The sequence below is a fragment of the Suricata suricatta genome, chromosome 5, assembly GCF_006229205.1.
Source record: "Suricata suricatta isolate VVHF042 chromosome 5, meerkat_22Aug2017_6uvM2_HiC, whole genome shotgun sequence".
NCBI lineage: Eukaryota > Metazoa > Chordata > Mammalia > Carnivora > Herpestidae > Suricata > Suricata suricatta.
Window position 1 is genome coordinate 66,272,067 of NC_043704.1, and position 12,238 is coordinate 66,284,304.

General features: G+C 39.9%; 2 protein-coding genes across 3 annotated transcripts in view; both read right to left on the bottom strand.

Annotated features, from left to right (window-relative positions):
* HGD (homogentisate 1,2-dioxygenase) overlaps positions 1 to 860 on the bottom strand; it is a 43,393-nt gene extending 42,533 nt beyond the window's left edge. The window contains exon 1 of the mRNA XM_029940709.1: positions 746 to 860. Within this exon, the coding sequence (XP_029796569.1) occupies positions 746 to 760 (15 nt within the window). The 5' untranslated portion in view covers positions 761 to 860. The remainder of the gene's footprint in view (positions 1 to 745) is intronic.
* Positions 861 to 4,875: 4,015 nt separating this feature from the next.
* The window catches only part of RABL3 (RAB, member of RAS oncogene family like 3), a 38,706-nt gene continuing 31,343 nt past the window's right edge, over positions 4,876 to 12,238 (bottom strand). For both annotated transcript variants that reach the window (XM_029939400.1, XM_029939399.1), the window contains 2 exons: positions 10,000 to 10,038; positions 4,876 to 9,444 (listed from right to left, as the gene is read on the bottom strand). In XM_029939400.1, coding sequence (XP_029795260.1) covers positions 9,379 to 9,444; positions 10,000 to 10,038 — 105 coding nt within the window. In that variant the 3' untranslated portion in view covers positions 4,876 to 9,378. The remainder of the gene's footprint in view (positions 9,445 to 9,999; positions 10,039 to 12,238) is intronic.

The following is a 12,238-nucleotide window of genomic DNA, read 5'->3' on the forward strand; positions in this document are numbered from 1 at the left end:
TCACTTTCCCTGGATTTAAGGCACACAGTCCAGTAGATGCCACTAAGTCTCCTATTGGAACTTGGAATTTGGATTCAGACAAACCAGGTTCTGATCTAGTCTCTGTCACCTATAAGCAGTGACCTTGGGCAAGTCACTTAATCTCTCCAAACTTTTCTGGTTAAATAGAAACAAGAGTGCCTACATCCCAGATCCATTTTGAGGATTACAGAATGAGTTAATTCATTAATAGCATATAACCCACACGTATTTTTCAATTGCACATTAAATAATAAAAAGGAATTACTTCCTAGAGGAAGTGCTAGGGCTTCTACAGGCCAAGGGCCAATTGTGGATCCTCAAAATAACTGAATAGATTAAGTAAATCTAATTGGTCGGCTGGAGTCAGTCCCGGAAGCTGCAGCAACAGTAGCTATCAGGGTGGGGGCTGGGAAGCAGGCAGCGAGAAATGGATCTGCCCATGGTTGTGGGGGAGCCCTTGTGATGTCCACGGATTCCCAAGACAATATTTGAAATGAACAAAGGCAAAATATGGACAATGAAGGTTTCATCTCTTTTCTTGTTCTCCTTTCCCCGAACACCCTCAGCTCCAGCCATGCCTGCGGACACCATCACAAAGCCTCTGAACACGGGTTTAGAACAGGGCCTCTCTAAGTCCTCCCTGACTCTGACACTCTGGGGTTCTCAGAAGCTTCCACAAATTCTGGCCATGAAGCCACAGCAAACTTGGCAGATAGTCTCTTACCTTCAACTCGGCCATTTCCCCTCTGTTACAGGTGTGATGACTTCAGGAAACGCAGGCCCAGAGAGGGTATGAAGCCAAAATGCTTCTGTTTCTCCTCCAGTCCACCCTCTGGATGTTATTCCCGCCACTTCACTGTGCTCACTGGTTAGCAGGCAGTTCAAACTAGCCACAAAAATTGCCTAACTGATTATCTAGGGAGAAAGTCCAGCATGCCTGTTTTCAAGCTGCTTACACAATTGCCTTTGGTTTTTACTAAATCTAGGCTGTTTCTGGAAGAGTTTGCAGAGCCTATCTTCTCTTCATCTGAGGTAAAGATTAGCCAATTATGTGTCCCAGTGAAGAGAAGGAGGCTTATTACTAAAGACAGAAACTGTAAAGCTCTCTGGGAAAGGAATTGTGATAGTTAAGGCATGCTGTGTGTGGCAGAGCCTTCTCTTCAGTCCTAACTCAGGAGTGGAAGGAATCAGGCAGGGTATTCATTCTCTGCAGGGCAGTGACAAAATGAACACATAGCTGCTTGACACAGGGACTGAGTCTGGACCACTGTCCAGAGGTGCCTCCGAGGCATGAGCTGGGTGAACTGTCCAGAATCTGCAGTGCTGCACTGAAAGCAAACTGAGATGTTTGCTACTGTTCCTTTCATTTCTTAAATATATTGTGTTTTTTTCAAAATAAGTTCTTTAAAGATCTTGTGCAGACCAAGAGATTACTTTCCAGCCACCTTTTCCATGACTCTCTTGCCCCTCATCTTGGCTATTCCCCTTAGCCATGGATAGATATCCACTTCGTGGCTAATTGTTTTCACAAAGAAAGAAACCGTATCTCGAGAGTGCCTGTTCATGCCAGATTTTTCCACAGAAATTATGTCATTTAATTTTACAAGAAAAGTCTTGTAAACTAGGCTTTATTATCACAAACTTAAGTGCAATAGACCAGGCAGGAAATGTAGGCTAGGTGGTATTTCAAGATAAGACTTTTTTTTTATATGACACACCAATTTATTTATTTATTTTAATAGTTTATTGTCAAATTGGTTTCCATACAACACCCAGTGCTCTTCCCCACAAGTCCCCTCCTCCATCACCACCTCTTTCCCCCCCTCCCCCTTCCCCTTCAACCCTCAGTTCATTTTCAGTATTCAGTAGTCTCTCAAGTTTACATCCCTCTCTCTCCCCAACTCTCTTTCCCTCTTCCCCTCCCCCTGGTCCTCCATTAGGTTTCTCCTGTTCTCCTGTTAGACCTATGAGTGCAAACATATGGTTTCTGTCCTTCTCTGCCTGACTTATTTAGCTTTGCATGACACCCTCGAGGTCCATCCATTTTCTTACAAATGACCATATTTCATTCTTTCTCATTGCCATGTAGTACTCCATTGTGTATATATACCACATCGTCTTGATCCACTCATCAGGTGATGGACATTTAGGTTCTTTCCATGATTTGGCTATTGTTGACACTGCTGCTATGAACATTGGGGTACATGTGCTCCTATGCGTCAGCACTTCTGTATCCCTTGGGTAAATCCCTAGCAGATGACGCACCAATTTTAAACACTGGCAACTGGAACAAACACATCAACGAATGGCTGGATGGATAGATAGGTAAACCATTGTGGTAGATGACAAAAATGCCCATAATTTCCTCCTATTCTTGTATGCATGGTCTTTTGTAATGTTGACTTTGCTGCTCTTCATTCAAAGAGATGTAGCGTTTTTCTTACCTCCTTGAATCTTACTTTGGTTAGTAGCAAACACAACACAAGCAGGGGCTTGAAAGGTGCTGTGCCCTAGGATTTGTTCATTTCTTACTGCTTGAGATTACCACGCAGAGAAGCTGGGCTAGAGTCCTTGAGAATGAGAAACCACACGAAGAGAGAAGGTAGTACAGCATTAACTGCCTGACATGTGAATGATGCATTCTGGCTGCCAGGTAACTGCAGACACATGCACGGTCCCAGGTGAAACTGGCAGAAGAACCACCAGCATGACCTACTCCAAACTGCTGACTCACAGAACCGTGGGCAAATAGTATGGTGTATTTTATGCTATTAAGGGGGTGGCTTGGTAAGAGATGACGGATACAGTGATGTCAAAAACATGCATGCAGATTTGAAAAGGTTATGGGCCGCCAGCTTAGACCCTCTGCTCTATATAAATGGTCTAATTTACTGCCAGAAGTCTCCAGGCTCCAACATACTTCAGTAGCAGCAGGATGACTTGCCTGTGTGTGAGGGGTTAGCACAGAGAGGGCTGGACTGAAAAAACAAATGACAGGTTGGTAGCAAACCAACCTGTGTGGACTGATGCCCGAGTTCCAGGCAGCTTTAGGACATCTCAGCATATGTCAGCATGGACAGATGACATTGTGGTATTATGTAAGCTTGCTTCCCTGGAATTTATATACAAACCTGGGAGGAAGTGGTGCATGTTGGGGGAGGCCCCAGTTTTACTGAGGCTTAGTTTTTGTTACTCCTGCAGTATGCAGACTCAAAATCAAAAATGAATTCCAGAAAAAGTATTTCTTAGATCTGAGTTTATGAGTACTTTGAGTCTTCAATCTCTCTATCCTGGAAGTTAGCCTTTGTTGGTTAGAGGGGAAAAATGAATGGGGAATCAATAAAAGACAAGAGAAAAGCCTTACTGCTTTATTTTTCCAAAGGCTTCTTAGGTTCTTTATGTTGAATCTGCTCTGAAGGCAGATCTAAGAAGTGTTTCCTAGGGTGTGGAAGATTTCTCAGAGTAAGAAAGTGGTTGTGGTTGCAGATCCTTGACTAGATGAAAATTATTTTATGGGGTTTGAAAACATTTGAAATCTAATAACCTATCACCAAAATTTATGGACTTCTCCTATTTCTTTTTTCTGTTTTTATAAATGTGATTCAATAAAACAAGCATTTGCTTTGTATAACTACTATGTGCCAGGCACTGTGCTATATACACACAAGGGATAAGGGAATAAATAAAACTCAGCGACAGATCTGGTTTGATGTCTGATGGTTTTCCATTTCAATGTAATCACACACTCATTTCTTTATCTTACAATTACTGAGGACTTGCTACATGCCAGACCCTGTGAGATGTAGGGGATACAGAGAGACTCAGTCCTGTTCTCTACTAGGGCAGCATACTGGCGAAGGCTGAAATAAACAGGCCATTACAACAGAGAACCAAACCAGGGATGAGCCCAGGGTGCTACAGGAGGGATTGAAGCGCACTTAGTCCTGAGGAGGAGGTAGGGAACGCTTCCCAAAGGAGGTGATAACTGAGCCAAACTGCATAGAATGAGTTGGATAGGGTATTGAGCAGAGGAAAAAGTGTGTGCCAACACAGAGAAGTTGAAGGGCAGTGCATTTAAAGAGCCGTGTTTAGGGCAGAGTGGAGGGGTCTAGTGAGAGAAGACAGGGAAAGGAAAGTTTTGGCAGACAACCAAAGCAGGGGAAGAGGGATGCTATCTGGGCAGGTGTCAAAGACACCCAGTGGAGGGAGCAGGTGTAGGGACAAGGCAAACACTCACTGGGTCAGAACAGAGTCACGATATTAAAGTCGTGAGCAACGAGAACAAAGATGCTAAAAACCAGACAGGGGTGGATAGGTTCAGTGAACTAATATAGGGAATGTGTGAGGGGGGGCGGGAGGGGGGGAGGATATGAAAAGGACCGGGAAGTAGAGACAGCAGGTATCTGCTTCTCTCAGATTCTAGTAGAAAATAGGTTTACTCTCTGCAGAAGCTCCATTAAGAAAAGTCAGAGGAATTCCAGACTCACAAACACCAGATTGTGGAGAGTAGGACCAAAACTAAGTGTAAGTGAGTGATGAAACCTCCATCCTCCTTCCACTGCACTTCCTGAGAATGCTATCAGGAAGTCTTTCACCCTCCAGACAGGAGACTGGAAGGTTCTCTAGGACAGTAATCCATACATACTGGATATTTTGATAAATGTTAAATACAAAAGGTAAAGTCTTTCTGGAAATGCTTCTTTTAATAAGGCGAATGCCCTCCCCCATTAGTTCATATATCCATGAATTAATAATTCTCACTTATAGTTCTTATCTCCAGAATAAGACATGATTCAACATCATTTAATCTTATTTTTTAAGATATGTTAAAGAAAATTTGTTCACAAAGATAAGTAGATATGAATGGAAGGAGTTTTATTACATCACTCACTTCTCCTTCTGAATCAAATATCAAAAATCACATTAAATCTATCATTAAACATCATTTTTAGTGACCTATCAACAACTCAGGTTCTCCTTTAATTTTGTTGCAAGGAAATAATTGGGAACCTGACTGGAAAAGGCTTGGTTACCCAGCCATCAGAATCACTGATTTTAATTAAATGTTACCTTTTCACTTAGATGTGCCTTTTCTAACTCATTTACTCAGAACGGGTTGAGAAAGTTTTTTTATTCATTTGCCTGTATTTTTCACAAAAAAGTTATTTTGATATTTTGATAGACCAAGCAAGAAGACTTGCCATGAAAGAATGTGCCACAGCCTTGGTTATTTCTTGCCAAAACTCTCTTTGCTGTATCTTCAGGAACTCAGGAACCTCTTCCTTGAGAGGTCTGCATTTTTTTTTTTTTAATAATTGTGTGAGTGGAACAAAGTCCTTAAATAAAACTAATATTTAGAATTGTCCTTGGTATCCTAAGACATTTACACCTGGGGCAACACACCACATTCCTACATAAGCAAGATGTTCCTTTTTCATTGTGGGAAAAGGACAATTGTGAAAGAAAGCACAGGTGGGAAGTAAGAACCAGCACTGAGCTGCATTCACAAGAAGAACAATTTTAACATACATAATGGAGATGGATGACCTGGAAAATGATTCCCCTAAAACTATCTGTGCCCATGCACCTCTTGGAGGGGACATGTGTACCCATCCCAGTTGGAAGACCACTGAGCCACACCAAGAAAGTAGCAAACATTTCATCCTGGGAGCTGGGGATTGTTACAGGGTAATGTGAAGAAGCATGACAGGTCTGGAGAGAAATCACCCCAGGATGGAGTTAGAGGAGTTACAGTTAGAGGTGTCCAAAAAAAGAGATGGAACTGATAAATGTACTTGCTGGTACTGAGCAAGATTTTATGTCTTTGTTGGACTGCAGGGGTTTCGTCCATCAATACTTATAGATGACCTTGGTAAGGTTAGTGATTAGCCATCTGAGAAAACAAGTGTGGTACAAGAGAGGGACTGTGTATGAGATGGCAAGACATCTTATTAGAAATAGATACACCTGGAATGCAGAATGTGGTCATAATAAAAATGGTAGTAGTACATGAAAAACAAACATCTCCTGTTTTGCCAATAGAGGATGGGACAATCATGTCATGATTGCTGTGGCATGTATAACCTTGCGAGGGAGGAGTGGCTCAGTTCATGAAGGTGAGCTCATGTAAAGGAAGCTGAAGAAGAACTCTGATGAACTATAATGGTGCCATTAGTACAGAGTCTACATTCCAAGTATTCTCTATAATAGGAATTATCTTCCTCAAAGTGTGGATCCCAGACCACTTGAATCAGAATCACCTGGTTTGTCTGTTAAAAATACAAAATCCTGGCTCTATCCTCTACACATAGAATTGGGCAAGGATAGGGGGGTGGATAAAATCCCAGCATCTCCGTTTTTAAGCACTTCAGGGGATTTTCATGTACAGTTGAGTTTGAAAGCCATTGCTTTTAAGTCCTTAAAGGGAGGTACTAATAGTAACTGGAAGTTGGACCCCCTTTCTACTCTATGGAGTAGACCTGATAGGCTTCAGCTCCAATTTCACATCAGACAAACATACTGTGGCTCAGGGTTCTCTTAGGGCTAGATTGCCTGGAACCTTTCCTCTCCTACCATAGTGATTTAACTCAGTCTGGGGACTACAGAGGAATGAATTTTTTATTTCCTTCTTCTTCTTCTTCCCCGCAAACAGTATCCTCCTCTGAATTTTAAGATATTAAATCAATGCAGACATCCTGTTAGACCTTCAAATTTCTTAAAATAGATGCTACCTGTGCTTTAAAAATTTCAATTAAACTAACATTTATTAAAAACCCATACAAGATCATCCCTAGGTTGGGTGCTATGGCATATACTATTGAAATGGACACTCAAAAGCTCAGTCAGGCAGCAATTAGGAGCTCTTCATCTCTGTCTGATGGCTCAGAACATCAGTTCCATACAGTCCATTTTCAGAATGGACAGAAAAACAGCAGGATCAAGGCTCTGTCAAGGATTATGTTATACCTCTCTGGGAACCTGAGATAAAGTGATATGGATGAACCCCTTTGGGAGCAATGGTTTTCAGAGCACAGAAGTGGAGAGGCCAACCTAAATCTTGAGTTGGATTTCAACAAAGGGCCCTGCCACCTGATGAGCAGATGAGTGACCGTCTGCCTTCACGTCTGGCTGCCTCCACAATAAGTAACAACACTGGTTAGACATCTAAGTCACGATAGGAAAAAAACCCTCTTTTGCTAGTTACTTGTTCCATCTAGAAAATTAAAGATTTAGTTAATAATCTTTAGGAAGTATTTTGGTATTACATTTGTAGATTATCCAAAAGTAATTTTGATGAGCGGGTCTCAGGAAATCTTAGCAAAAATTATTCTTCAAAACATTCATTATTAAGAACTTTGGCTAATAACATTCATCTTGGCAAACAACCTTGTTTTGCTGCTACTAATACTTGCAACAACTTTACCTTAGATTATTAAAAATTATTTTTTCTCAGAATACTATAATTCAGGGAGTCAAGCTTCACAGCAAGAAGAAATGGAGTTAAAGGGCACTGTTAAGTTTTCAAGGCTGACCCTGAAGCCATCAGTGATGGGTTATGTTTATTTTTTAGTAAGGAAGAAAATAAAGAAATTGAGATAGGTTTTTTAATTAAGGGAAAGAAAGAGGAAGAAAGGGGAAAGAAGGAAAGGGTTATATATATACTTAGACACTTGTGTTGTTGTATTATTAATCTTTTCATAATGTATGTATACATTCTTTTTAATTTATTATTTAAAAGAGGAAAGTAACTTATTGTTTACAAAGAGCATTAGTTGGATCAGGTCTTTGTGTATGCATCTGCGCAGCCTCTGTTACAACACGCTTCTGCCGAACTTCACATACAGATCCTGATTTGCATAGCTCTCTTTTGTGTCAAAAAAGAAATCAGGCCTCAGTCTTGTGGCTGAGGATGTGAAGACAGACTGGAGAATATTCTAGCTGATTAAAAGTGCTTTAAAAATCCTTCCCCAAATTCCTACAACTGCCTTTCTAAAAGCACTGGCTGATTTCTTATTTTAAGATCCCCTTTTAGCATACCTTGATTTCCAGAGTACTTCTGAAATTTAACTAAAATGGAATAGAAAGTGGATTTAGTGTTTGTTGCCTAGTTTTAAAATAAGGAGCTGAAATTGTACACTTACTATTTTTTCTAATATGGAGCAAAATCAGGAATGCAAAGACCTGCCTCGGAGCCAGAGAGTGGTTATGGGTAAAAAGGTGGTGCTGAATAAGGCAGCAAATTGCAGTTTTTGGAAATCAGGTCTATATATTAAAGAAGAACCAGGGCAGAGAGAATTAAACAAGCAAAAAAGATGGGTAAAAAAGGAACGATGGACAATTATGCATATGCACACATACACTACCACCCGCAAAAAACGTTGGATAATGAAATCTAAGAATCCTAGTCCATAATTCATGTAAATGTGTTGCTGTAGAACTTATTTTTACTCTTCTCCATAAATACATTGTTGACACAGAGAATAGCATTCTTAGTTTACTGACTATAGTTAGACACATTTCAGGAGTTGACTTTTCCTTTAAAAAAATAAAAACAGTAGAGGCTGTAAATCTCTCTTACTGCCCTTGAACAGGTCTTAGATTTCACCCTATTTCCAAATAGAAAACAGTAAGACAGTGCAGACATCTGTAACCCAGAGTGAAGGATTTAGTGAGTGGTCAATTTCTCAGGGAATTCTCCTTTTCTGGTTCTGCTGTTCTCTATGTATTATTAATCTATTTATATTTAACTCCAGCTATTAGTCTGCCTCTTCGAGCCACTGAACCATTTGCAAAGGAGAGGCGAGGGAGACAAGGGCTGCTATTATTAGGTATCCTTGTGTGTGCGGAGAGTGGAGACAATTGAATAACACCATTTTGCTTCTTTGAAAATGACAGAGATTGTTTGGGGTGGACAACCCAGGGCCGGTTAACATAACCTTTCCCCTCAAGAAGGTAAAACAACAGAGATACATTGTTGAAGTAGTTAATTAAGCCTTCAGCACGGAGTGTGGGAAAATTACAGACCCATAAAAACCTTCCAATTCTGGGAAGAGTAAATTTTTTCTGCAGCACTCTGTCACTGCTCATTTACTGCATCATTTTGACAACATCTCATATTTCCAGAAGGCTTTTACATAATCTATAAAGAGGGACAGAAAGGTGAGGAACAGAGAGAATGGGGACATAGTTTGGACCTCCCACACTCACTTCCTTTCAGCTTTCCATTAAAGGGTGAGGCTGAAGGGTGGTATTTTAGGATGATTCTGTTAAAAGGCTGAAATATTAATAATCAACACAGCAAGAAGAAAGCTGTGCATAACTGCCACTGCTTGCTCACTCTTCCAGGATGGGTGTAATTCAGTCATAATGAAGGCTCTTTAATGTTCCTCCCCCAAACCTTTTTCGATCAGGAAAGCCTGGAATCTGTAGGCAAGAAAGATAGTCACGTTAGGTCTCAAGCAAGCAGAGTTCAATGCTAATAGCCTTTAAACTTTTCCCCTTATTTTGTTTCTGTATGTCACCCTGTTATTCCTTAAGAATCATCTCTCTGAGGTTTTACTCAAATAATAAAATAAATTCTACCAAACCGGAAAACATTTGCCAATAAATTGGTGACAGTGTCATCTAAACCAGGGAAGATGAAGGTGAAATCTCATAACATCCACCTATTAATAGGACTTTTACATGAGTTGTCTGCATTGTGAAAGGTTCATGATATATACCCTCTGGAGTCTTAAGCAAATGATTTTCTGCTATTATTTTATAATATAACCTTATCCCTGCATTCTTTTTGTTTCTTATTTTCCCTTGACTTGATATTTTTGTTTTTTGTACTTAGCAGGACAGAAGAAAATGCTTTTGCCTAAAAAGGATTTCCCTCCCCCCGCCCTGCCCTTTTAAAAACCACTTCTGAAAATAAATTTGGAAATCACCTCTTTCCAAATTTAAGAGCCCACTTTATCAAGAATAGATACAGACCTGATTACCTTCCCTTAGAAAGTATCTCTTCTCTATGACCTGTGAGAAACAAATGAAGATTTTAAGAGTTTAGCAAACATCCTCAGGAAAGTGGTTCATTGCCATAACCACTAATGGGATTAAAAGGCATATATCCAAATTAAGAGTCTTCAATAGTTATGGACATCTAGTAAAATACGTTAAATGTAGTGCTAATAAGATCCAGATTGTGGGTGTACTTCCATAAAAGCTTGCCACATTACCAAAAACATTAATAATAGATTAAAAATTAAATGAATAAACAAAAATGGCTAAATCATCAGAGAATGGGATAATAACGTATGCAGTTTCCAGTGTATGGAAGCAAATCTGGCTCAAAGTTTCCTGGCAGTCAGCTCAAGGATCCAAAACAGAACCCATAAGAAAAAAATCAGAACACTCTTACTACTACAATAGTATAGCTACTCCTTATAGACAAGTCTGTGTAATGTAGCAAGCTGCCATGTCCCTTGAGTAAACACAGTGAAAAACTGGGTAGGTCCTCAGTGAAGACAGATGATACAGCATCAAAGGCATTCAATTAGCTTCTTTCTATGGACTTAATCTGCACCCTTAATTCAGTAGTTTCAGAACTGTATTTGGTCAGCAGGAGAAATGAGGTAATGTAGTGGATGTATCTGCACAAATCCATCACTACTATTGAAAAACAACCTCTCAAAATACATGCCCTAATATAGGAAGTTTAAGAGCACCATGATTTCAGATGATAGAAAATAATTTTAAAAAATAATGAATTCTGTTCTAACACTTGAGAAACTGCACTTTTTGCAAACGCAGTATAATTTTCTTTACAGAGAGTTGTTGTGATTAAGAAAAGCCAATTATAAAGGAATACAGATTAGCTGCAGACTAACTCTCTAAAACACCAGAATCAGAATTACGAAGTGAAGAATTCCCCTGAATAAGAGCAGGGCGTCTCCTTCCAGGGCTGTGCCACTTTAATCTCATTGGCTTCACAGCCAAATCATCTGGATTTTTTCTATTTTTGAGACTGTGGGTTACTTTTAGTCACAAGAGACCCAGTGTAAGGTTGCATTCACTGACCGCAGAGGTAGAAAACCTGGTTTGTGATTAGTATATATATCTCAAAATACTTGATCTCACAAAACCCAAGAAGAGGCTGACTCTCCCTCCACAGCAGGTCAGGAAGACCCTATCATTCTAGAGTGGGGAGGAATTACTACTAAAGGGAGACTGGAGAAAGAGTTAGACTCCTTCTTGGAAAATAAATCTTTATATTAAATTCTGGGAGATATGATAGAAAACTGGACAAAATTTAGTTCCCAGGTCCTATGGTTTCAGGCAACCACTTTTGTCTGGAGGTCTGACCAACCTCCTGATCCATATACCTTTCATGGTGATTTAGGTAATGAAGAGTGAAGCTACTTTTTGCTTTTGCTCATAATTCCCTACTTTCATCTTGCGGTGTCTTTCTCTTAACAAATCTTGTTCTCTTCTTAAAACGAACCAAGGTCTCTCTGATTTTTTAAAATAAAGTCTTGCCTGACAACTCAGGTCACACTAGTCTATAACCCATTGTTTCTCTAGAATCTAACCTATTACATTTAAAACCTTTTTTAAATTTTTTACTAAAGTATGGTTGACATACTACATAGTAGTTTCAGGTGTGTAAAACAGTGATTTGACAAATACATATATGACAAAATGCTCATTACAATAAGTGTAGTTACCATCTGTCACCATACAAAGCTAATTATTGACTGTACTCTCTATGATGTTCTTTTCATCCTTGTGACTTATTCATTTTATAACTGACAGTTTGTACCTTTCTATCCCTTTCATCAATTAAAAAAATTTTTTTTAATGTTTATTTATTTTTGAGAGAGAGAGAGTGAGCCGATGAGGGGTAGAGAGAGACGGAGACACAGAATCTGAAGCAGGCTCCAGGCTCTGAGCTGTCAGCACAGAGCCCGACTTGGGGCTCAAACTCACAAACCGGGAGGTCATGACCTGAGCCGAAGTCAGACACTCAACCAACTGAGCCACCCAGGCCAATGATACTAAGTTGAAAATCATCAATTTTCAACTTAATAAATTGTTGTTTTTTGTGTTTTTTTTTTTAATTTATTTTTGAGAGACAGAGAGAGACAGTGCAAGCAGGGGAGGGTCAGAGAGAGAGGGAGACACAGAATTGGAAGCAGGCTCCAGGCTCTGAGCTAGCTGTCAGCACAGAGCCCGA